The sequence below is a fragment of the Chiloscyllium plagiosum genome, chromosome 42 (genome assembly GCF_004010195.1).
Source record: "Chiloscyllium plagiosum isolate BGI_BamShark_2017 chromosome 42, ASM401019v2, whole genome shotgun sequence".
Lineage (NCBI taxonomy): Eukaryota > Metazoa > Chordata > Chondrichthyes > Orectolobiformes > Hemiscylliidae > Chiloscyllium > Chiloscyllium plagiosum.
The window spans coordinates 2,211,173-2,230,700 of record NC_057751.1 but is presented as its reverse complement, the minus strand read 5'-3'; the positions used below and the strand labels follow the sequence as shown (position 1 = coordinate 2,230,700).

General features: G+C 42.4%; 1 protein-coding gene across 2 annotated transcripts in view; it reads right to left on the bottom strand.

Annotated features, from left to right (window-relative positions):
- The window catches only part of LOC122543017 (GDNF family receptor alpha-2-like), a 311,320-nt gene that overhangs the window by 15,342 nt on the left and 276,450 nt on the right, over positions 1 to 19,528 (bottom strand). For both annotated transcript variants that reach the window (XM_043681193.1, XM_043681194.1), the window contains exons 6-7: positions 16,590 to 16,724; positions 12,688 to 12,872 (exon numbers count right to left, since the gene is read on the bottom strand). In XM_043681193.1, the coding sequence (XP_043537128.1) occupies positions 12,688 to 12,872; positions 16,590 to 16,724 (320 nt within the window). The remainder of the gene's footprint in view (positions 1 to 12,687; positions 12,873 to 16,589; positions 16,725 to 19,528) is intronic.

Here is a 19,528-nt window from a genome sequence, read left to right as displayed (position 1 = left end):
CAGACTTTATAGTGCAGGAATTTTTGGAAATACATCTTTGTATTTAACACAAAATTATCTACACTTCTTGTTAAAAGATGTATATTTGATATCTAGAATTGTATAGTGTTCAGTGAGCTGCCGGTCTGACTTTGAAATACAAATTCATATTGTTCCCGAAAGGCATTCTTAGCTCAAAACACCGTTTTAATGCCAATTATAAAAGGCACTTTGTGCAGTCCAACTGATCAGATGTTTTCACTCTGGAGACAGTTATGGGATGCAATATTCTACTCTTGGTGTTATTAACACTCTCTCCTGACACAGCATGGTGATTTGACAGGGTGAAAGTGAGGACTGCAGATGTTGGAGATTAGAGTCGAGAGTGTGGTGCTGGAAATGTACAGCAGATCAGGCAGCATCTGAGGAGCAGGAGAATCGACGTTTTGGGCAAAAGCCCTTCATCAGGATTTGACAGTCTGGTTAAGTATACCAGCACTATGCATTAGTTGTTGTCTTTTGCAAATAAATGAAGAGCTGAGCAAAGAATTTCCTCATTAGGACTTGATTGCTTCATTTTCCAACCTCATTGATCTCGTGTTTTCCAGCCTCTCACTCAGTTAAAACCAACCATTGGTGAACCGAGAGCAAAATAACTTTGCAAGTTGGCACAAGACCTCACCATACACTGATTTCACAGCTCTGATTTTATTCTACTGTTCTGTTCTAACATATCGAATTGTCGTCCTTGTGGTTGAATTCTCTTGTGCCCTGTGCGTGTGCACACATACACTTACATACATCACAGCCCTGCTCAGTCCCAATTCTGGAAAACTGATTTGCATCTCTCCACTACTCACAGCTATGTCTTCAGGTGCCTGGGTTTCAAATTCTGGAATTCCCTCCGTAAACTTCCTGCCTGTCAAAATCTCATGTTCTCCTTCTTTAGCTCTCCAAGATTGTTCTGATAACATGTTGCAATCAACATCTTCCAACTCCAAGCAGTTCAAGGTGCTTGGAAACACAATTACCTTTAGATTTCCCTCAAGAGACACATGAAAGGATAAATACTTGATTAAATGCAGTGAGCACTGCTTACATTTATGATATCACAGAGACTTAGTTGAAGAGAAAAGGAGACTTGTAAAGACTGACTATGAGCTAGTTCGCTGTTAATACTGTCATATTCATTTAATTCACATATTCTACAAATACAGAGGAACCTCGATTATCCGGCATTCACTTATCCGAATTTCAGATTATCTGGCAAAATCACAAGGTGCCAATGCTTGGCTAAACTATCCTGTCTGGCATTCGATTATCTGGAATTCGATTAACCGAATGAAATACTCCCTGCCCCTGTCCTTCAGATAATCAAGGTTCCTCTGTAGTTGCTGTAATGTAATGATTTTCATATTGTTTACTCCGCAGTACTCTTCTCATTAGACTAGAAAGACTTGTAGTTGGACTTGTCCATATTAGATCACTTTGTGCTTGACATAGCCCAGAGCAATATGCACATGCTCATTCTTTTTTATTCATTCACAGGATGTGGATATCACTGGCTGGGCCAGCATTTATTACTTAACTCTATTTGATCTGAGAAGGTGAAAGTGAGCTGCCTTGTTCCAATCCACATGTTAGACCCATAATGCTGTTAGGAGGGGAGTTCAGGCAGCACATTGCAAACTCAGGACCACTATCATCAAGATGGGCAAACTCAACAATATGTGGGAACGCAGATATCTGCACAGTTAGACTTGGAAATATATTACTGTTGCTTCAGTGTCACTGGGTCAAAATCCTGAACTCCCCTCCAGATGGCTTTGTGGGTCTACCTATAGCAAATGGATTGTAGCAAGTCTTGAAGGCAGCTCACTCTCACCTTCTTAAGGCCAAATAGGGATAGGCAGTAAATACTGGCCCAGCCATTTCTTGATACCACATCGAGTTAATCAAATTGACTGAAGACTGACATCCAATGTAGATCATTCACTCATTTGAATATTGATGGAATTGATCTGAATCGCTTGCTCACAGCACTGTCGTTCATCACATGGACTGCAACAGTTTGTGAAGGCAACTTACCAACATGTTCTCCACAGAAACTTAGTAACATATTCACCACCATAACAGTAAGTGATGGCCGAACAGTAACAGTTGCATTCCAGAAACAAATTGAAACAAAGCCATTACTTAAAAAGTATCTCTCTTTGTCTCCTGAAGTGATGCAGTGTCAAAACGCATTTCATGACACTCCTGTGAAGCTAAATTGACTGTCTTACTGCAGGAAAAGTGTGATATAAATGCACATTATTGTTGATGCTTTGCTCTGTGAATTATGTCATCAGTAAATAGAAATAAATGTGTAAACAGCATGCTTTCTGAAGAAACAACCTGTCACAGGTTCAGATCTGTGAATAAAAATGTGCAAATTGCCCAAGTGTTTGTCCAGGCGAGAAATATTTTTGAGAATTATTTTTGTTTTATTTTGTCTGTTGATATGAATCAGAAAATATTCTTTGATTTCAATGCTACTGCTTGAATGCCAGAAACACATTGCAGTTGAAAAATCTTCTATTTATAGAACCTGTTCACTGAAAAGTTACACCTAGCATCTGTGATAACACCAGTGTTTCCAGATGCAGCAGGGTTAGCAATAATAATCCCAAACTAACAGTTTTGACTTCAGGTTCACAATGACAAGGCTTGACATTGACTTTAAGTAACTTGCTTTTGTGTGGACATCACCAAGAATAAAAAGAGCCAAATTATTCTAGATACCCAACCAGCTCAATGCTGTATAGGTGATGATCAGTACTGAGAAGGCGGCTAATTATTGATGGGTGAGTACTGAGTGCAGCACGTTCAGAAGATCCAAATTGAGGGAGTATTGCACAGTTAGAAGGTCAGTGTAGAGGTCGTGCTATTAGCAATGCCTCATATTTTATATTTTTTTCTGGATTTGAATTTGTAACTTTGTGAATTTCTGGGTTGTTATGTTTGAAGAGGTCAATGAAAGGACATGAGAACGTGAATTCCTTAGCAGTCACATGTCTTGTGATAATTGCTCATTTACTGGAGACCACTGAGCTATGTTTTTGATTGACTGGTTCCAGTTTCTGGTTTGGATATTGAGAGACGGTTGGCAAGAGGCCTGACAAAAGGAAGAATTTTCCCAGCTCAGCTCTACTATTTCTGGAAAGCAACCCTTTTTGTGGATCCATTGTATATATGAATGCTGGGCCAGCTGCTTTTACTTGAGAAGCCTGTGCAAGAGTTTGTGTTTGCAAAGGACTTCAGTGGGAATTCATGGTCAACACCATTAGTCTTTGCATGCCAGAACATCAACTCAACAGTCATCTGAGCCTCTCAAACCTTACTATTTTACCATAAGGAACAAAGGCTTATTGGCTTGAAGTGTTCCTTTTTCAGTGAACCTTTGTTGAGAAAGTCAACTTTTCTGTTTTTCTTTGCCTGATGTGTATCATCGGATCGAGACTAGTATATACTTATCCTTTCATAGTACAAGTTGCATGTTAACAAATTCTACACCTTCACAGAACAAGTTTTAACTTATAATGATTATTTAATAAATATGCTTGGTTGATTCACCTTTTCATTCAATATGGCTGGATGCTGTGAAGTCTAATAGCATCAGGTTGAACCGAGACTTGGAAACCTTCTAGAGTGCCATCTGCCCCTCAACCTCCAGACCCTTCAGGTTATGGAGCAGTTCTGTTTAACCCGTCCAACTTCCAAATCCTTCAGGTATTGAAGCAGTTCTACTGAGCAAGCACTGAGGGTGGCAAGGGTGCAAAATGTACTCTGTATGGAAACTTCAATGTCTGGTACTAAGAGTGACTGAGTAACAAGCTGCTTAAGTCCCAAAGTACACATCTGCCAGATTGGATCTACAGCAGGTCTTGAGAGAATCCACATGAAAGAAAAACCTAGTTGACCTCATCCTCATCATTACCCTGTTATAGTTGCAGAAGTCTGTCATAACATTCGCAGGAGTGACCATTGTATAGTCATTATGGATACAAATTTTCATCATTATGATAAGATAGCCCCCATCAGGACATGTGACACTAGCACCATGTTAAATAAAGTAGACTTCATACTTATATCGCAGATTGTAACAAATCTATCTGGAGCTATTGCCTATCAACAGCAGCAGAATTGACTTTAACAGAATCTGTAACCTCATCATTTGACATACTCCTCATACTATTCTTGCCATCAAGCTGGAAGATCAACCAGGATTCAATGAAGATGACAGGAGGGCAGCAGCAGGTAAACCTGTAAACAAGGTGTCAACCCAGTAAAGTTATAACAGAGGGCTCTTTGCATGCAACTTGTAAGAAGATGGCAATCACATAAGATAATGTGATAAGTGGAGTGAAATGAATCCATAATCATTGAATCAGATCTCAGCTCTGCAAGTGTGATGGTGGTGGACAATTAAATGAAGGGGGAGCCCAGTACCTGAGTGCAAAGTACAATGTTTGCAGCAATGTTCAACCAGAAGAGCTGAGTGGCTGATCCATCTCAGCTTCCTCCAGATCTGATCCCTCACTGGCTTCCGACATCATGGATCATTAAATCAAGAAATAGCTGAAGGAGCTGGATATGACACAGGCTGTGGATCCTGACAACACTGGGCATTGATATTGGAGATTTGTGTTTGAGAATTTGTCATGCCCACAGACAAGCAGTTCCACTACAGCTACAACACAGGCACCAAACCAGCAATGTGGAAAATGACCAAAGAATATGCTGTGAAGTGCTTCTGTGATCTTTTCTCCAGCATTTATAGTGGTTTGTATACCACTATGAATGCCGGAAAAAAGATCACAGAAGCGCTTCACAGGAGGCTCTCAAGCACTGAGGATGTCACCTAGACAGGGGACGAAACATCTGCAACACAAATTCCCAGCTCGGCGAACACAACCACAACATCTGTGGAAATAGAAATAGAGATTGCATTTTGAGTTTGGCCAGACTGCTTCAGAACTCAAGAAGAAGAACTCAAAGAAAAGAATTATGCAGGCCCAAAATATAACGGTTTTTCCATCACAGATGCTGTCAGACCTGTTGAGTTTTCCAGCATTTGCTTTAGTTCATTTTAACTAAAAACTTCAACTCAACTTCTTCAATTCTCTGAGCCCTTTGATTGGTTTGATTGTTTGCCTGATGATGATTATAGACAAATCTTACATCTACAATTATCATTAAATTATCTGTGAATAATTGACAAGCACCTATGGAGCATAATTCAGTTGGTTCGCGAAGTCCCCAGCACAAGACATGAACATGAGTATAGGCTTCTTCAGATGATTGCCTTATTTCTAAACTATGAATACAAGAAAATATAATATTTCTAAGTTATTTTATATGTTCAGTCAGTTGCCAGAAGAACCAGCACATGATTTATCAGCCAGTTATGTAAAAGCTATGTTTGCACCCAGAACTATTGCCATCAGAGATCATAGGACGGCACTGGGAACTGGCACGTCTAAAAATGGGATTCTTCTGCCGCTTTATGTGACTTCCTTTCTCCTATCCACGAAGCCCAGCCTGATGCTCATGTAGATGTTTACAGCCCCTGGCAGTCTATCAGTGCTTTATGTGTCGAGAGTGTGGTGTTGGAAAAGCGCAGCAGATCAGGCAGCATCCAAGAAGCAGGAGAATTGACATTTCGGGCATAAGCCCTTCATCACAATCTCTGTCAATGCTTTATTTAAAGTTCATCTTTAAATTATGAGATTGCACAATGAGTGCAGGCAACTCTTATGTTGCCTTTAATACACAGGGATTGGAGTACAAAAATGGAGAAATGGTGTTAGAATTGTACAGGGCCTTATGAAACTACATGAAGAATACTGTGTACAGTTTTCATCTCTATGTTTACAGTCATAGAGATGTATAGCACGTGAACAGACCCTCTTGTACAATTCGTCCACACCAACCTGTTATCCTAAATTAACCTAGTTCCATTTGCCAGCAATTGACCCATATCCCTCTAATCCCTTCTTATTCATATATCCATCCAAAGGCCTTTTAAATGTTGTAATTTTTCCAGCCTCTACCACTTCCTGTGGCAGCACATTCCATAAAAGCATCACCCTTTGAGTGATAAAGTTGTTCCTTAGGTCTCTTTTAAGTCTCTCCCCCCTCACCCTAAACCTATCCCCTCTAGTTCTGGACTCCCCTATCCAGGGAAAACATCTTGTCTGTTTAACCTATCTGTGCCCTCATGATTTTATAAACCTTTGTAAGGTCACCCCTCAGCCTCTGAGACACCAGGGAAAACAGCCCCAGCCTCATCAGCCTCCCCCTAAAGCACAAACCCTCCAACCATGGCATCAGCCTTGTATATGTTTTTTGAACCCTTTCACATTTTACAACATCCTTCCTATGAGGGAGACCAGAATTGCATGCAATATTCCACAAGTAGCCTAACCAATGTCCTGTACAGCCGCAACATGACCTCCCACCTCCTGTACTCAATGCACTGACCAATAAAGGCAAGCATACCAAGTGCCTTCTTCACTGTCCTATCTACCTGTGACTCCAGTTTCAAGGAACTATGAACCTGTTCTCTTTGTTCAGCAACACTTTTCAGGACCTTTCCGTTAAGTGTATAAGTCCTGCTCTGATTTGCTTTTCCAAAGTGCAGGGCCTCACATTTATTTCAGTGAAACCCCATCTGCCACTCCTCATCTGATCGAGATCCCATTGTACTCTAAGGTAGCCTTCTTCGCTGTCCACTGCACCTCGCATTCTGGTGTCATCAGCAAACTTACTAACTACCCTCCTGTTTTGACATCCAAATTATATAAAAGCAGTGGACCCAGCACCAATCCTTGTGGCACACCACTGGTCACAGTTGTCCAGTCTGAATAACAACCCTCCACCACCACTCTCTATCTTCTACCTTTGAGCCAGTTCTATATCCAAATGGCGAGTTCTCCCTGTATTCCGTGCAATTTAACTTGGCTAACCAGTCTATCATGAGGAGCATTGTCGAATGCCTTACTAAAGTCCATATAGATCACGTCCATCACTCTACCCTCATCACTCCTCTTTGTTCCATCTTCAAAAAACTCAATCAAGTCAGTGAGACATGATTTCCTATGCACAAAGCCATGTTGACACTGCCTAATCAGTTCTTGCCTATCCAAATACATGTACATCCTTTCCTTCAGGATTCTCTCCAACAACGTGGTCATCACTAATGTCAGGCTCACCATTCTACAGTTCCCTGGCTTTTCCTTATCATCTTTCTTAAATAGTATCACCACATTAGCCAACCTCCAGTCTTCCAGCACCTCACCTGTGATATCGATGATACACGTGTCTCAGCAAGAGGTCCAGCAATCATTTTCCTAGCTTCCCACAGCGTTCTCGGGTACACCTGATCAGGTCCAAGGGATTTATCCACCTTTATGCATTTCAAGACATCCAGCACTTATTCCGTTTTAAAGATGCCACCGTCTATTTCCCCACATTATTTATCTTCCATGACCTTTTCCACAGTAAACATTGATGCAAAATACTCATTTAGTATCTCCCCCATCTCCTGCAGTTCCACCCGTAGGCTGCCTTGCTGATCTTTGAGGGGCCCTATTCTCTTCCAAGTTACCCTTTTGTCCTGAATGTCCCCTTGGATTCTCCCTAACCCTATTTGCCAAAGCTATCTCATGTCCCCTTTTTGCCCTCCTGATTTCCCTCTTCAATGTACTCCGACTGCCTTTTCACTCGTCTAAGGATTCATTCGATCTCTGCTGTCTATACCCGACGGATGCTTCTTTCTTTTCCTTGCTCAAAACCCCAGCCTTGCCTTTCATCCAAACAGGAAGGTACTGTCTCTGGGCTCAGTTTATCTAATTTTTAAAGACTTCCCATTTTCCAGTCATCCCTTTACCTGTGAACATCCAGCCCCAATCAACCTTTGAAAGTTCTTACCTCATACTGTCAAAATTGGCTTTTCTCCAATTTAGAACTTTAATTTTGAGATCCGGTCTCACCTTTTCCACTGCATTAAAACTTATAAAATTATGGTGTTCGGCCCTAAAGTGCACCCCCACTGACACCTCAGTCACTTTCCTGTTTTCTTTCCCAAGAGTAGGTCAAGTTTTACACTTTCTCTGGCAGATACATCCATATGTTAAATGAGAAAATGTTCCTGTACAAGCTTAAATTCCTTTCCATTTAAACCCTTAACACTATGGCAGTCTCAGTCTATGTTTGGAAAGTTAAAAAACCCCCGACCATAACCACCTCATTATTCTTGCACATTACTAAGATCTCCTTAGAAACCTGTTTCTCAATTTCCTGCTGACTGCTGGGTGGGGTCAAGAATACAATTCCAATCAAATGATTATCCCTTTCTTATTTCTCAGTTCCACGCAAATAACTTCCCTGGATGTATTCCCAGGAATATCTTCCCTAACTACAGCCATAATGTTATCCCTTATCACTCCTCCTCCATTCTTGCTCCCTTTTCTGTCCTTCCTATGGCACTCATATTCTGTAACATTAAGCTGCCATCCCTGTGCTATATTTCTGTAATTGCAATGATATCCCAGTCCATGTTCCTTACCATGCCCTGGGTTCATCTGTCTTCCGTTACACCTCTTGCATTAAAGTAAATTCAGTTTAATTTATCAGTTCCACCTTGTTCTCTGCTTTTTCCTGCCTGCCCTGACAGTTTGACTTGTTGCTATCCTAACTGTACCTATCTCAGAACTGCTAAAATTTATAGACTCCCTACAGCGCGGAAGTATGCCATTCGGCGCATTGAATCTATAATGTCCCTATGAAAAGCATCCCAACCAGACCAACCCCACCCTCATCCAATTATGAAACCTTGCATTTCACATGGCTAATTCACCTAACCTGCACATCTTTTGACTGTGGGAGTAAACCAAAACAGCCAGAGGAAAAGTGCATAGACACAGGGAGAATGTGCAGACTCCACACAGATAGCCGCCTGAGGGTGGAATCAAATCTAGGTCCCAGGCACTGTGGGGCAGCAGTGCGAATGACTGAGCCATCATGCTGCCCTCACTTCCCAAACCAGGAATGGAACCGAGATCACAGAGGTTAGAGCGCTGAATCTTAACCACCAGACCACCAGGGAAGTGGAGAATGTAGGCATTAATCCTACTACCTCTCACATGCTACGTGTGAGCTCTATCAATTGAGCTAATTCCGTGATGCTAATGCTCCATGGGTATGGGGGTTGTCCAATCATGATATTTTGAATAAATTGGGTCCATATTCTCTGGAATTTGGAAGAAATGGAGGCAATATTACCAAAATGTCAATAATTCTGAAATTATTTTGACAGGGTCGAGGGTAAGAGGTTATTTCTGCTGTGATGGAATCTAAAACACGAGGTTTGAGGGGAGGGGCGTGCTTAGTACATGATCAGGCGAAGGAGTCAATTATGTAAGCCTGAGAAGTTTAAAAAAAACTTTACAAAAAGGCTTGAGAGATTTTGGAATCCTTGACTTAGACACTTATGTATACACTACTACTTTATGTATACATTTATTGTGTACACGTCAGGCTTTTTTAAAATCTATCAGGGAAACAGGGATATGGGAGTGTGTGGGAAAGTGTAATTGAAGCTGAAGTTCAGCCACCATTGTACTGAATGGAGGAGCAGATTTGACAAGCAGTATGGTCTACTTCTGCACACAAGCTAAGGACAAGCTGATTCCACCATATTGCATTCTGATTCAACAATGCCTTTCAAAAGAACTTAGGATATGTAATTTGAAGGAAACATTTTTTGTAAGGTTGTGGGAGTAGTCGGGGTGTGAGACTGATTGACTCACTCTTTGAAAGAACCAGTACCAGGATTATGGCCAAATAGTCTCCTGTATTATTCCATGATTCTGTTAATCTTTCTTCATATAGCTTAGTCAAAAATTCTGAATTTGACTCCCTGACAGCTCCCAAGGAGCATCCTCACCACAAGATTAAAGGTGGCACCTTCTGAAGGGCAGTTAGGGATGGGCAATAATACAGAGGAACCTCGATTATCCGAATACCAATTTTCCGAAAATCGGGTTATCTGAAGGAGATCTCGAGGTCCTGATGGAAACATTACATCAAAGACGTTTTTCCAACAGCGATCGCGCCTTTTGTTTACAGTGATTAAACAGACACCGTCTCCAAATGACTGTCTGCCCACCCTCTCTCTCTCTCCCCACACTTTTCCTGGAGTTCTACACAGGAGTGAACTGTAAACCTTCCTTCCCCCGATAATCTCTCCACCATTGTCCTGTACAGAGCAAAGGTGCAACCTGTCAAAAGGTTGCGGTAAAAAGATCTGTGGCTGTGGCTGTGTGTGTGCGCACTATTTGGAGACTTACCCCATAAAGGCAACTGCAGCAGTCTTGTTGGCGCCCAGTCCAGGGGCGGGTGTGTACGGGGTTGGGGCGGGCGGGGGAAAGTGGGGCAGGGCCTTGTGCACTGTTTGCTGTTGCAGTCTTCTGAACGAGGAGCAGATTTAAAAAACTCCGAGCCCCAGAGGAAAGGCATTTAATCGATTATCTGCCCATCACGTTCGGATAATCGAGGTTCCCCTGTATATGTCCTTGATAGGTATTCCAGATACAACCTTCGCAAGAAACCTAGAGATGCCGAGAGGCAATACCAGAGTACGTTAGAGACCCAAACTAACCACACGGATACCTGCCGTCTGTGGCAAGTCATACACGACATAAGGGGCTACAAATTGAATCAGAACAGAATCGCAGACAAAAAATTCATCTCTTCCAGAATCACTTAATGCTTCTTATGCTTGATTTGAGGAAAAGGCCATTGAAATGATATCACCTGCCCCAACAGCCCCAGATGCACCTGGTCCCTCAGTCACCACTGCAGACATCAGATAGGCCTTCCTGAGAGTGAACCCAGCGAAAGCAACTGGCCCGGATGGAGTCCCCAGCAGTGCACTCAGATCCTACGCAGATCAGCTGACTATTCACTGACATTTTTAACCTCACCTTGCTACAGTCTGAAGTTCCCATCTGCTTCAACAAGAGCATCATCATCCCAGTACCAAAGAAAACATGTGCACTGTGCCTCGATGGCTTCCACCCAGTGACTCTGACCCCCATCATTCTGAAGTGTTTCAAGAGGTTAGTCATGGCTAACATCCACTCGAGCCTCCCAACCTGCCCCGATCACTTGCAATTTGCCTACCGGCTCAACAGGTCCATGGCAGACACCATTTCCCTCGTCGTACACTTGTCCCTGCAGCATCTGGATAATAAGGATACCTATGTCAGGCTTCTACTTATGAACTACAGCTACGCTTTCAACACGACAATCCTAACCAAACTAATCGTCAGACTCCGAAACCTTGGTCTCTGCTCCTCCCTCTGCAATTGGATCTTTGACTTCCTGAACCACAGACTGCAATCAGGGAAATTAAACAACACCTCCTCCCCAACAATCCTCAACATCAGCACTGTGCAAGGGTGCATACTCAACTGCCTCACTGTATTCCTTGTACACTCATGACTGTGTTGCCAAGTTCTGTCAGAACTCCATTGACAAATTCGCTGATGGCACCACCGTTGTAGACCAGAAACCAAACAATGTCAAGATAGATTGCTTGGTGATGTCATACAAAGATTTCACCCAATGTCAATAAAACTGAAGAGCTGATCATTGACTTTAGAAAGCAAGAAGGAAGACAAGCCCCTCTCTACAGCAATGGAGCCGAGATGGAGATGGTTGAGCACATCAAATTCGGAGGAGTAATGATCACCAATAATCTGGCCAAGACCACCCACATTGATGGGATAGTCAAGAAGGCACAACAATGTATCTCCTTCCTCAGGAGGCTAAGGAAATTCAGCATGCCCAAAAAGACCCTCACAAACTTTTACAGATGCACCATGGAAAGCATACCCCGTATGCATCACGGCCTGGTATGGCAACTGGTTTCCCTAGAACCATAAGAAACTCCAGAAAGTTGTGAGTATAGCCCAGACTATCATGCAACCCATCCTTGCATCCACTGACTCCATCTGTACTTGTTGCTGCAGAAAGGCAGTCAACATCATCAAAGAACCACCCCCCCCGATATAATTTCTTCCAACTCTGCCGTCAGGCAAAAGATACAACAGCTTAAGCACACATACCAACAAGTTCAAGAACAGCTTCTTACCAGCTGTTATTTGACTTCTAAATGAACCTTTCAAATTTCAAATCTAATATTGATCTTGCTTTTTGCACACTTTCATAGCAGCCGTAACTTTGTATTCCTCGCTCTGTTCAAACACCCAATGACCTTTGGGTCTTTGTCTGTTATCATCTGCCTGTATTGCATGCAAAACAAAACTTTTCACTATATTTCTGACATGTGTTAATAATGATTCAAATCAAATCAAATTAAATATCCTTGACAGTAATAGCCACCTTGCAAGAAGGAATAAAGCCATTCTTTCTGTCCAATCAGTTGAACTTTGCAGAGCTAAACAGTTGAGCAGCAGGAAACCTTAATGTAAACTAGAGTGCATTGGAGCTAATTGCAAAAGCCCCTTTGCTGTCTCCTGTCTCAAACCTGCATGGACGTTGCCTCTTTGGCACATTTAATGATCCTTCCTTTACTCTCAGTGCTAGTACAGGGGTTCTCGCTGTGCTTCTTTACATATTTGTCAGATGATGCTGTACCTGCAAGTCAGAACACATGGTGAGAATGTTAGCATCATCGGCCGTGGTAATCTCCTTGATGTGATCAGAAGGCTGAGCACTCTCGATCGTATTCTCTGTCTTCAGCAGTGATGTGGCTCGAGTGGGGAAGCTGGGTTTCCACATATTCACATCTGTCCCATTGCCAAAAGCTTGCATTGCATTTCCTGCAGAAAAAAGGCATTTTTTTAAAAAAAAAATCATTCACTAGTCTAGTCAACTTATTTCATGAATATGAATCTGATAAAGTTGCACTAAACTGCAGTGGTCCATTATCTGATGGAAGGCGTTTTTGTGATTCATGAATCTAAATCTTGATTTTGTATGGCATTCTTCATGTAGTAATGTGTTGTGAGGTACCTTATAGGAGTGTAACTTGTTAGAGTGCAATACTGGGCAAAACGGAGATTATGCAACCGGTCATGACAAGTCTGGCTAAACAGAGAAGTCTAAATGAGTGTCATAATGAAGGAATGTATTGATTAGAGTAAGATGGAGTAAGTTCTAGAACTTGGGGTCCTGACAGCTGAAGCACAGCTACCAATCATGGAGCAAAGGAAATTAAGGCTCTGTTCTCAGAGAATGGAATGCATTGCAAAAGGAAGTGGTGGAGACTGATACAATTACAATATTTAAAAGGGATCTGGATGGGTATATAAATAGGAAGGGTTTAGAAAGCGAGAGGCCAAATGCTGGCAACTGCAACTCGATTAATTTTGGATATCTGGTCAGCATGGACCAATTGGACTGAATGGTCTGTTTCTGTGCTGTCCACCTGTATGATTCTATGATTTCAGTTATAGAGCTGGAGAATATTACATACAGCGAGGCCCCGAACAGATTTTGAAACAAGAATAATTATTTTATAGGACGGCATGGTGGCCCAGTAGTTAGCCCTGCTGCCTCACAGCACCAGGGACCTGGGTTTGATTCCTGCCATGGGCGACTGTATGGAGTTTGCACATTCTCCCAGTGTCTCTCTGGGTTTCTTCCGGGTGCTCCAGTTTCCTTCCATAGTCCAAAGATGTGCAGGTCAGGTGAGTTAGTCATGCTAACTTGCCCATAGTGTTAGTTGCATTAGTCAAAGGTAAATACAGGGTAGGGGAATGGGTCTGGGTAGGTTACTCTTTGGTGGGTCGGTGTGGACTTGTTGGGCTGAAGGGCCTGTTTCCACACTGTAGGGAATCTAATCAAAAAGTCAGATGTTGTTGGATGAGGAGCAAATGTGCACTGTGTTAGGATTTCAGCCAGCAAACCTTTCAATGAGTCAAAGGCTCCAAGTATTGCAGATGAAAATACTTTGTGAAGGACTTCTGTTCACACTTGGTTATGTAGTCTGGTGTACTCCAAAGAGCAAAGAATCAATGATAAATACCCAAACAGTCATTTGGCCACAGTTCAAGCATTGTCTTGATTACCCAGTTATACAAGCAATATTGAGGCCATTACGTTTTAAGGCTGTTGCGTTTTGACAAAGACACTGAGAAAAATATTCCACTTTCAATTTTAAAGGACCTAGTAGAGCTTAATGTTGCTCAGATGTTCTCCTGGACCAGCCCACCAGTATTTGTGTTGAGTAAAGTGGTAGGAAAACTTGCACAGCAAATAGGACTCTTCCACAAATAGAGCAGAATCGTTTTGGGCCTTTGTTATTGTGCATTTAGTAAAGTGGGCTTGGTTTTACATTAGGGGAGAAAGTGAGGACTGCAGATGCTGGAGATCAGAGCTGAAAATGTGTTGCTGGAAAAGCGCAGCAGGTCAGGCAGCATCCAAGGAGCAGGAGAATCGACGTTTTGGGCATGAGAAGGGCTCATGCCCGAAACGTCGATTCTCCTGCTCCTTGGATGCTGCCTGACCTGCTGCGCTTTTCCAGCAACACATTTTCAGCCTTGGTTTTACATTAGTCAATAAAGAAGGTTCCTGCCTGAAAAGTTGACTCTCCTGCTCCTCAGAAGCTGCCTGATCTACTGTGCTTTTCCAGCTCCATACTTTATCAACTGTGACATTGCAGCATCTGCAGTCCTCACTATCTCCTTGGTTTTACATGACACAACTTAATGTATTTACTGAGGGAATGATTTTTCCTGTGCAGAGGGAATTTTTGCCTGGTATATCACTGTTTGGAAGGTAGAACTCACCACAAGTTTTAGATTAGATTAGATTACTTACAGTGTGGAAACAGGCCCTTCGGCCCAACAAGTCCACACCGACCTGCCGAAGCGCAACCCACCATTCCCCTACATTTATCCCCCTACCTAACACTACGGGCAATTTAGCATGGCCAATTCACCTGACTTGCACATCTTTGGACTGTGTGAGGAAACTGGAGCACCCGGAGGAAACCCACAGAGACAGGGGGAGAATGTGCAAACTCCACACAGTCAGTCGCCTGAGTCGGGAATTGAACCCGGGTCTCTGGCGCTGTGAGGCAGCAGTGCTAACCACTGTGCCATTGTGCCGCCCATAAATTGTAGTTATGGTAAATATTATTGATCTATTTCAAGTAAATCTCCACAGTAGATGAAAAGTTAAAGAGAAGGATGTGTTTTTTTTGTTTTTATTCACTCACAGGGTGTGGACATTGCTGGCTAGGCCAGTAATTATTGCCAGCCTCTACTTACCCTTGAGAAGGTGATAGTAAGCTCTCTTTTTGACCCACTATAGACCATACACTGAGGGTTAACCCACAGTCCTCATGTTGATAGGTTTGGGAGAAGAAGGCTAACAGGTGGCTCACATGGAACTGAAGTACTGGCTTGGACCAGATGGGCTAAAAGGCCTGTTTCAGGGTCTGTAAAGTTGATGGGAAGCTTTTGGGAGACAGTGGTATAATGCTAATGTCCCTAGGGAGATACCCATGGGGACATGAATTCAATTTTCACTGGCAGCCGTTGAAATTTTAAAATTAGTATAAAATCTGGAATTAAAATCTAATCTCAGTGATGGCAACCGTGAAGAAATCAGCAGTGATTGTTAGAATCCATTTATTTCATTCATGTTTTTCAGACAAGGAAATCTGCTGTCTTTGCATAGTTTGGCTGGTGTGTGTTTTCAGACCCACAGCTATTATGTAACTCCTAACTGTCCTTGCAAGCCATTCAGTTCATAGGAATTTCAAGACCTGCACTGAAGTCTGGCTTTGCTATTGACATCCGCATCTCAGGAAATAAAGGAATGAAAAACATTAGGGATTCGTGAAAACATGAAGAGCTTGGCTGCCAGCCTCCATTTGCTCCTTTGCTGTTGCCATTAACAGAATACAAGCACAAGTTGTATCCTGAAACAGACAGCAAAGTCCTGGCCACTCTTTCCCATTCGAGTTTGAAACCTGTAACAATTTACTCATGTACATAAAAAAGAAAGAGCCTGCACTTATATGACATTTCTTTTGAAATTAATTTTAATTTAACCCATGAAATGCTTTTGAAGTGTATTCTCTGTTGTATTGTAAGGAAACCTAGCAGCCAAGTTATAAAGATCCTGTGAAAAGCAATGTGAGCTTGAGAGGGGAATCTGATTTTCTGTGATGTTGATTGAGAAACAGATATTGGTCAGGACACCATGGAGAACTCACTTGCTCTTCTTCAAAGATGCCATGAGATCCATCAGGTGACAATAGGTTTGTCACAGCAAATAATCAAAGTTTCAGCTCTATGTTGTCCAAACCGCGAGACTTTGAACGATGATCAAAGATCACTGTCTGCTTACAACATTTTCTTTTTGCTATTTATCAGTTAAGAGATAAATGCCTTAGGCACTGCCAATAGGTTCTTTAGTATTCCTTGGGCCTGAGGGACATATGGAGCTTGCAGCTGAAAATATATCTCAATACAAGTACAGGAAAGGAAACATGTTACTCAAGCTCTGTGCATTACTGTACTTACTGAGGCAGGTGTTTGCTTTGAAATAGTTCAAAAACTTGTCGCATTCTTCCTTCTGGTTTCCACTACCACTGCATGTGCACCATGGGGCCACCACAACGTCAGTTGCATCAATGTAATTCGGGGTCATGTCACTTCCTGTTGAAGAAAAGATGCAGATTAAACTCAGCTGATTGAAACCTGTCACTGAATGCTTTTGAAAGGATAACTTAGCATTTTCATGAAGCTTCTGAACATCTTGAGGTACTTCACAACAAATCAAGATTGTTTTTCACTGAAACCAAAAAATGCTAGAAATCACAGCTGGTCAGGCAGCATCCATGGAGAGAGAGAGCAATCTAAAATTTCAAGTCGAGATTAGTCTTCATCAGAGCTGAAGTGGAATATGCAGCACTTCCAGGTTTAAGTTCCATTCCATGGCTTTAGTACACAAATTCAGGCTGACGCTCTAGTGCAATGCTGAAATAGCAATGTTGGAGGTGCTGTCTTTCAAACAGGAAGTTGAACCAAGCAATTGATAAGGTAAAAACAAGGGCTGCAGATGCTGGAAACCAGAGTCTAGATTAGAGTGGTGCTGGAAAAGCACAGCAGGTCAAGCAGCATCCAAGGAGCAGGAGAATCGACGTTTCGGGCAAAAGCCCTTCATCGGGATATCTTTGTGGCATCATTAAATACAGGTTAGGTGCTGGAGGACTGGAAGGTTGCTCATGTTGTCCCCCGTGCAAAAAGGGTAGTAGGATATTCCAGGTAACCATAGACCAGTGAGCCTGAGGTCGGTGGTGGGAAAGTTGCTGGAGAGGGTACTGAAGGATAGAATCTATTTATATTTAGAAAAGAATGAGCTTATCAGTGATAAGCAACATGGTTTTGTGCGGGGGAGATTGTGCCTTACCAACTTAATAGAGTTCTTTGAGGAAGTGATCAAGTTTATAGATGAAGGAAGGGTTGTTGATGTCAAATACATGGACTTTAGCAAGGTGTTTGATAAGATTCCCCATGGTAGACTGATGGAGAAAGTAAAATCATATGGTGTGCAGGGTTTTCTAGCTAGGTGGATAAACAACTGGTTGAGCAACAGGAGACAGAGAGAAGTAGTTGAAGGGAGTTTTTCGAAATGGAGTGATGTTCCACAGAGGTCAGTGTTGGGGGCCACTGTCGTTTGTGATATACATTAATGATCTGGAAGAGGGCACTGTTGGTATGATCAGCAAGTTTTCAGATGACACAAAGATTGGTGAGTAGCAGAAAGCACAAGGGACTGTCAGAGAATACATGAGGTTATCGATAGACTGGAGAGTTGGGCGGTAAAGTGGCAGATGGCTTTCAATCCAGACAAATGTGAGGTGATGCATTTAGGCAAGTCTAATTCTAGAACGAATTATACAATGAATGGAAGAGCCTTGGGAAAAGTTGATGGGCAGAGAGATCTGGGAGTGCAGGTCCATTGTATCCTGAAGGTTGCTGCACAGGTGGATAGAGTGGTCAAGAAGGCATACAGTATGCTTGCCTTCATTGGACGGGGTATTGAGTGTTAGAGCTGGAAAGTCATGTTAAAATTATACAACACATTGGTTTGGCCGCATTTAGAATACTGTGTACAGCTCTGGTCGCCACATTACCAAAAGGATGTGGACGCTTTGGAGAGGGTGCAGAGAAGGTTTACGAGGATGTTGCCTGGTATGGAAGGTGCTTGCTATGAAGAGAGGTTGAGCAGGTTAGGTTTGTTTTCATTCGAAAAAAGGAGATTGGGGGGGGGGACCAGATTGAGGTTTACAAAATCATGTATAGACAGGGTGGATAGAGACAAGCTTTTTCCCAGGATTCAATAACGTGAGGTCACGGTTTCAAGGTGGGAGATGGAAAGTTTAAGGGGATACATACAGCAAGTACTTCACACAGAGGGTGGTAGGTGTCTGGAACGCGTTGCCAGCAGAGATGGTAGAGGCAGGCATGGTAGATTCATTTAAGATGCGTCTGGACAGATGCATGAGTAGGTGGGGAGCAGAGGGATAGAGATGCTTAGGAATTGGGCGACAGGGTTAGACAGTAGATTTGGATCGGCTCAGGCTTGAAGGGCCGAAGAGCCTGCTCCTGGGCTGTAAATTTTCTTTGTTCTTTGTATCATCAGAACAGATTATCTGATTATTATTACATTGTGAGTGAGAGTCACTTGCACATAGTTTATGGTTGTGCTTTCTATATTGCATACAACAGTGACTACATTGCAAAAGTGCTACATTGGCTGAAAGTCAAATTGAGATGTTGGTAGTCATATGAATGGTTATGTAAATGCAAGTAACTTGTTTGTCGTGTTGACATTCTTGCCCACTAATCTGTTTTCCTTCCTGTCTCCGATATTCTTCATTCATCATCATCTCTAACGAAGTCTCAGATTAGTCCTTGAACTATCTGATGGATGATACACATATGAAGAGTGAACTTGCATTTGTATATCACCCTTTATATTCTCTGGATGCCCAAGAGCATTATTTTTTAATTATTTTGTTCAAATGTAGACATTGAAACAGAGGAAATGTGGCAGCCAATTTTCACTCAGCAAACTCTCCTTAACAGCAATAGACAATAGACAATAGGTGCAGCAGTAGGCCATTCTGCCCTTCGAGCCTGCACCACCATTCAATGTGATCATGACTGATCTTCCTTAATCAGTATCCTGTTCCTGCCTTATCTCCATAGCCCTTGATTCTACTATCCTTGAGAGCTCTATCCAACTCTTTCTTAAATGAATCCAGAGACTGGGCCTCCACTGCCCTCTGGGGCAGAGCATTCCACACAGCCACCACTCTCTGGGTGAAGAAGTTTCTCCTCATCTCTGTCCTAAATAGTCTACCCTGTATTTTTAAGTTGTGTCCTCTGCACTCACCCATCAGTGCAAACATGTTTCCTGCCTCCAGAGTGTCCAATCCTTTAATAATCTTATA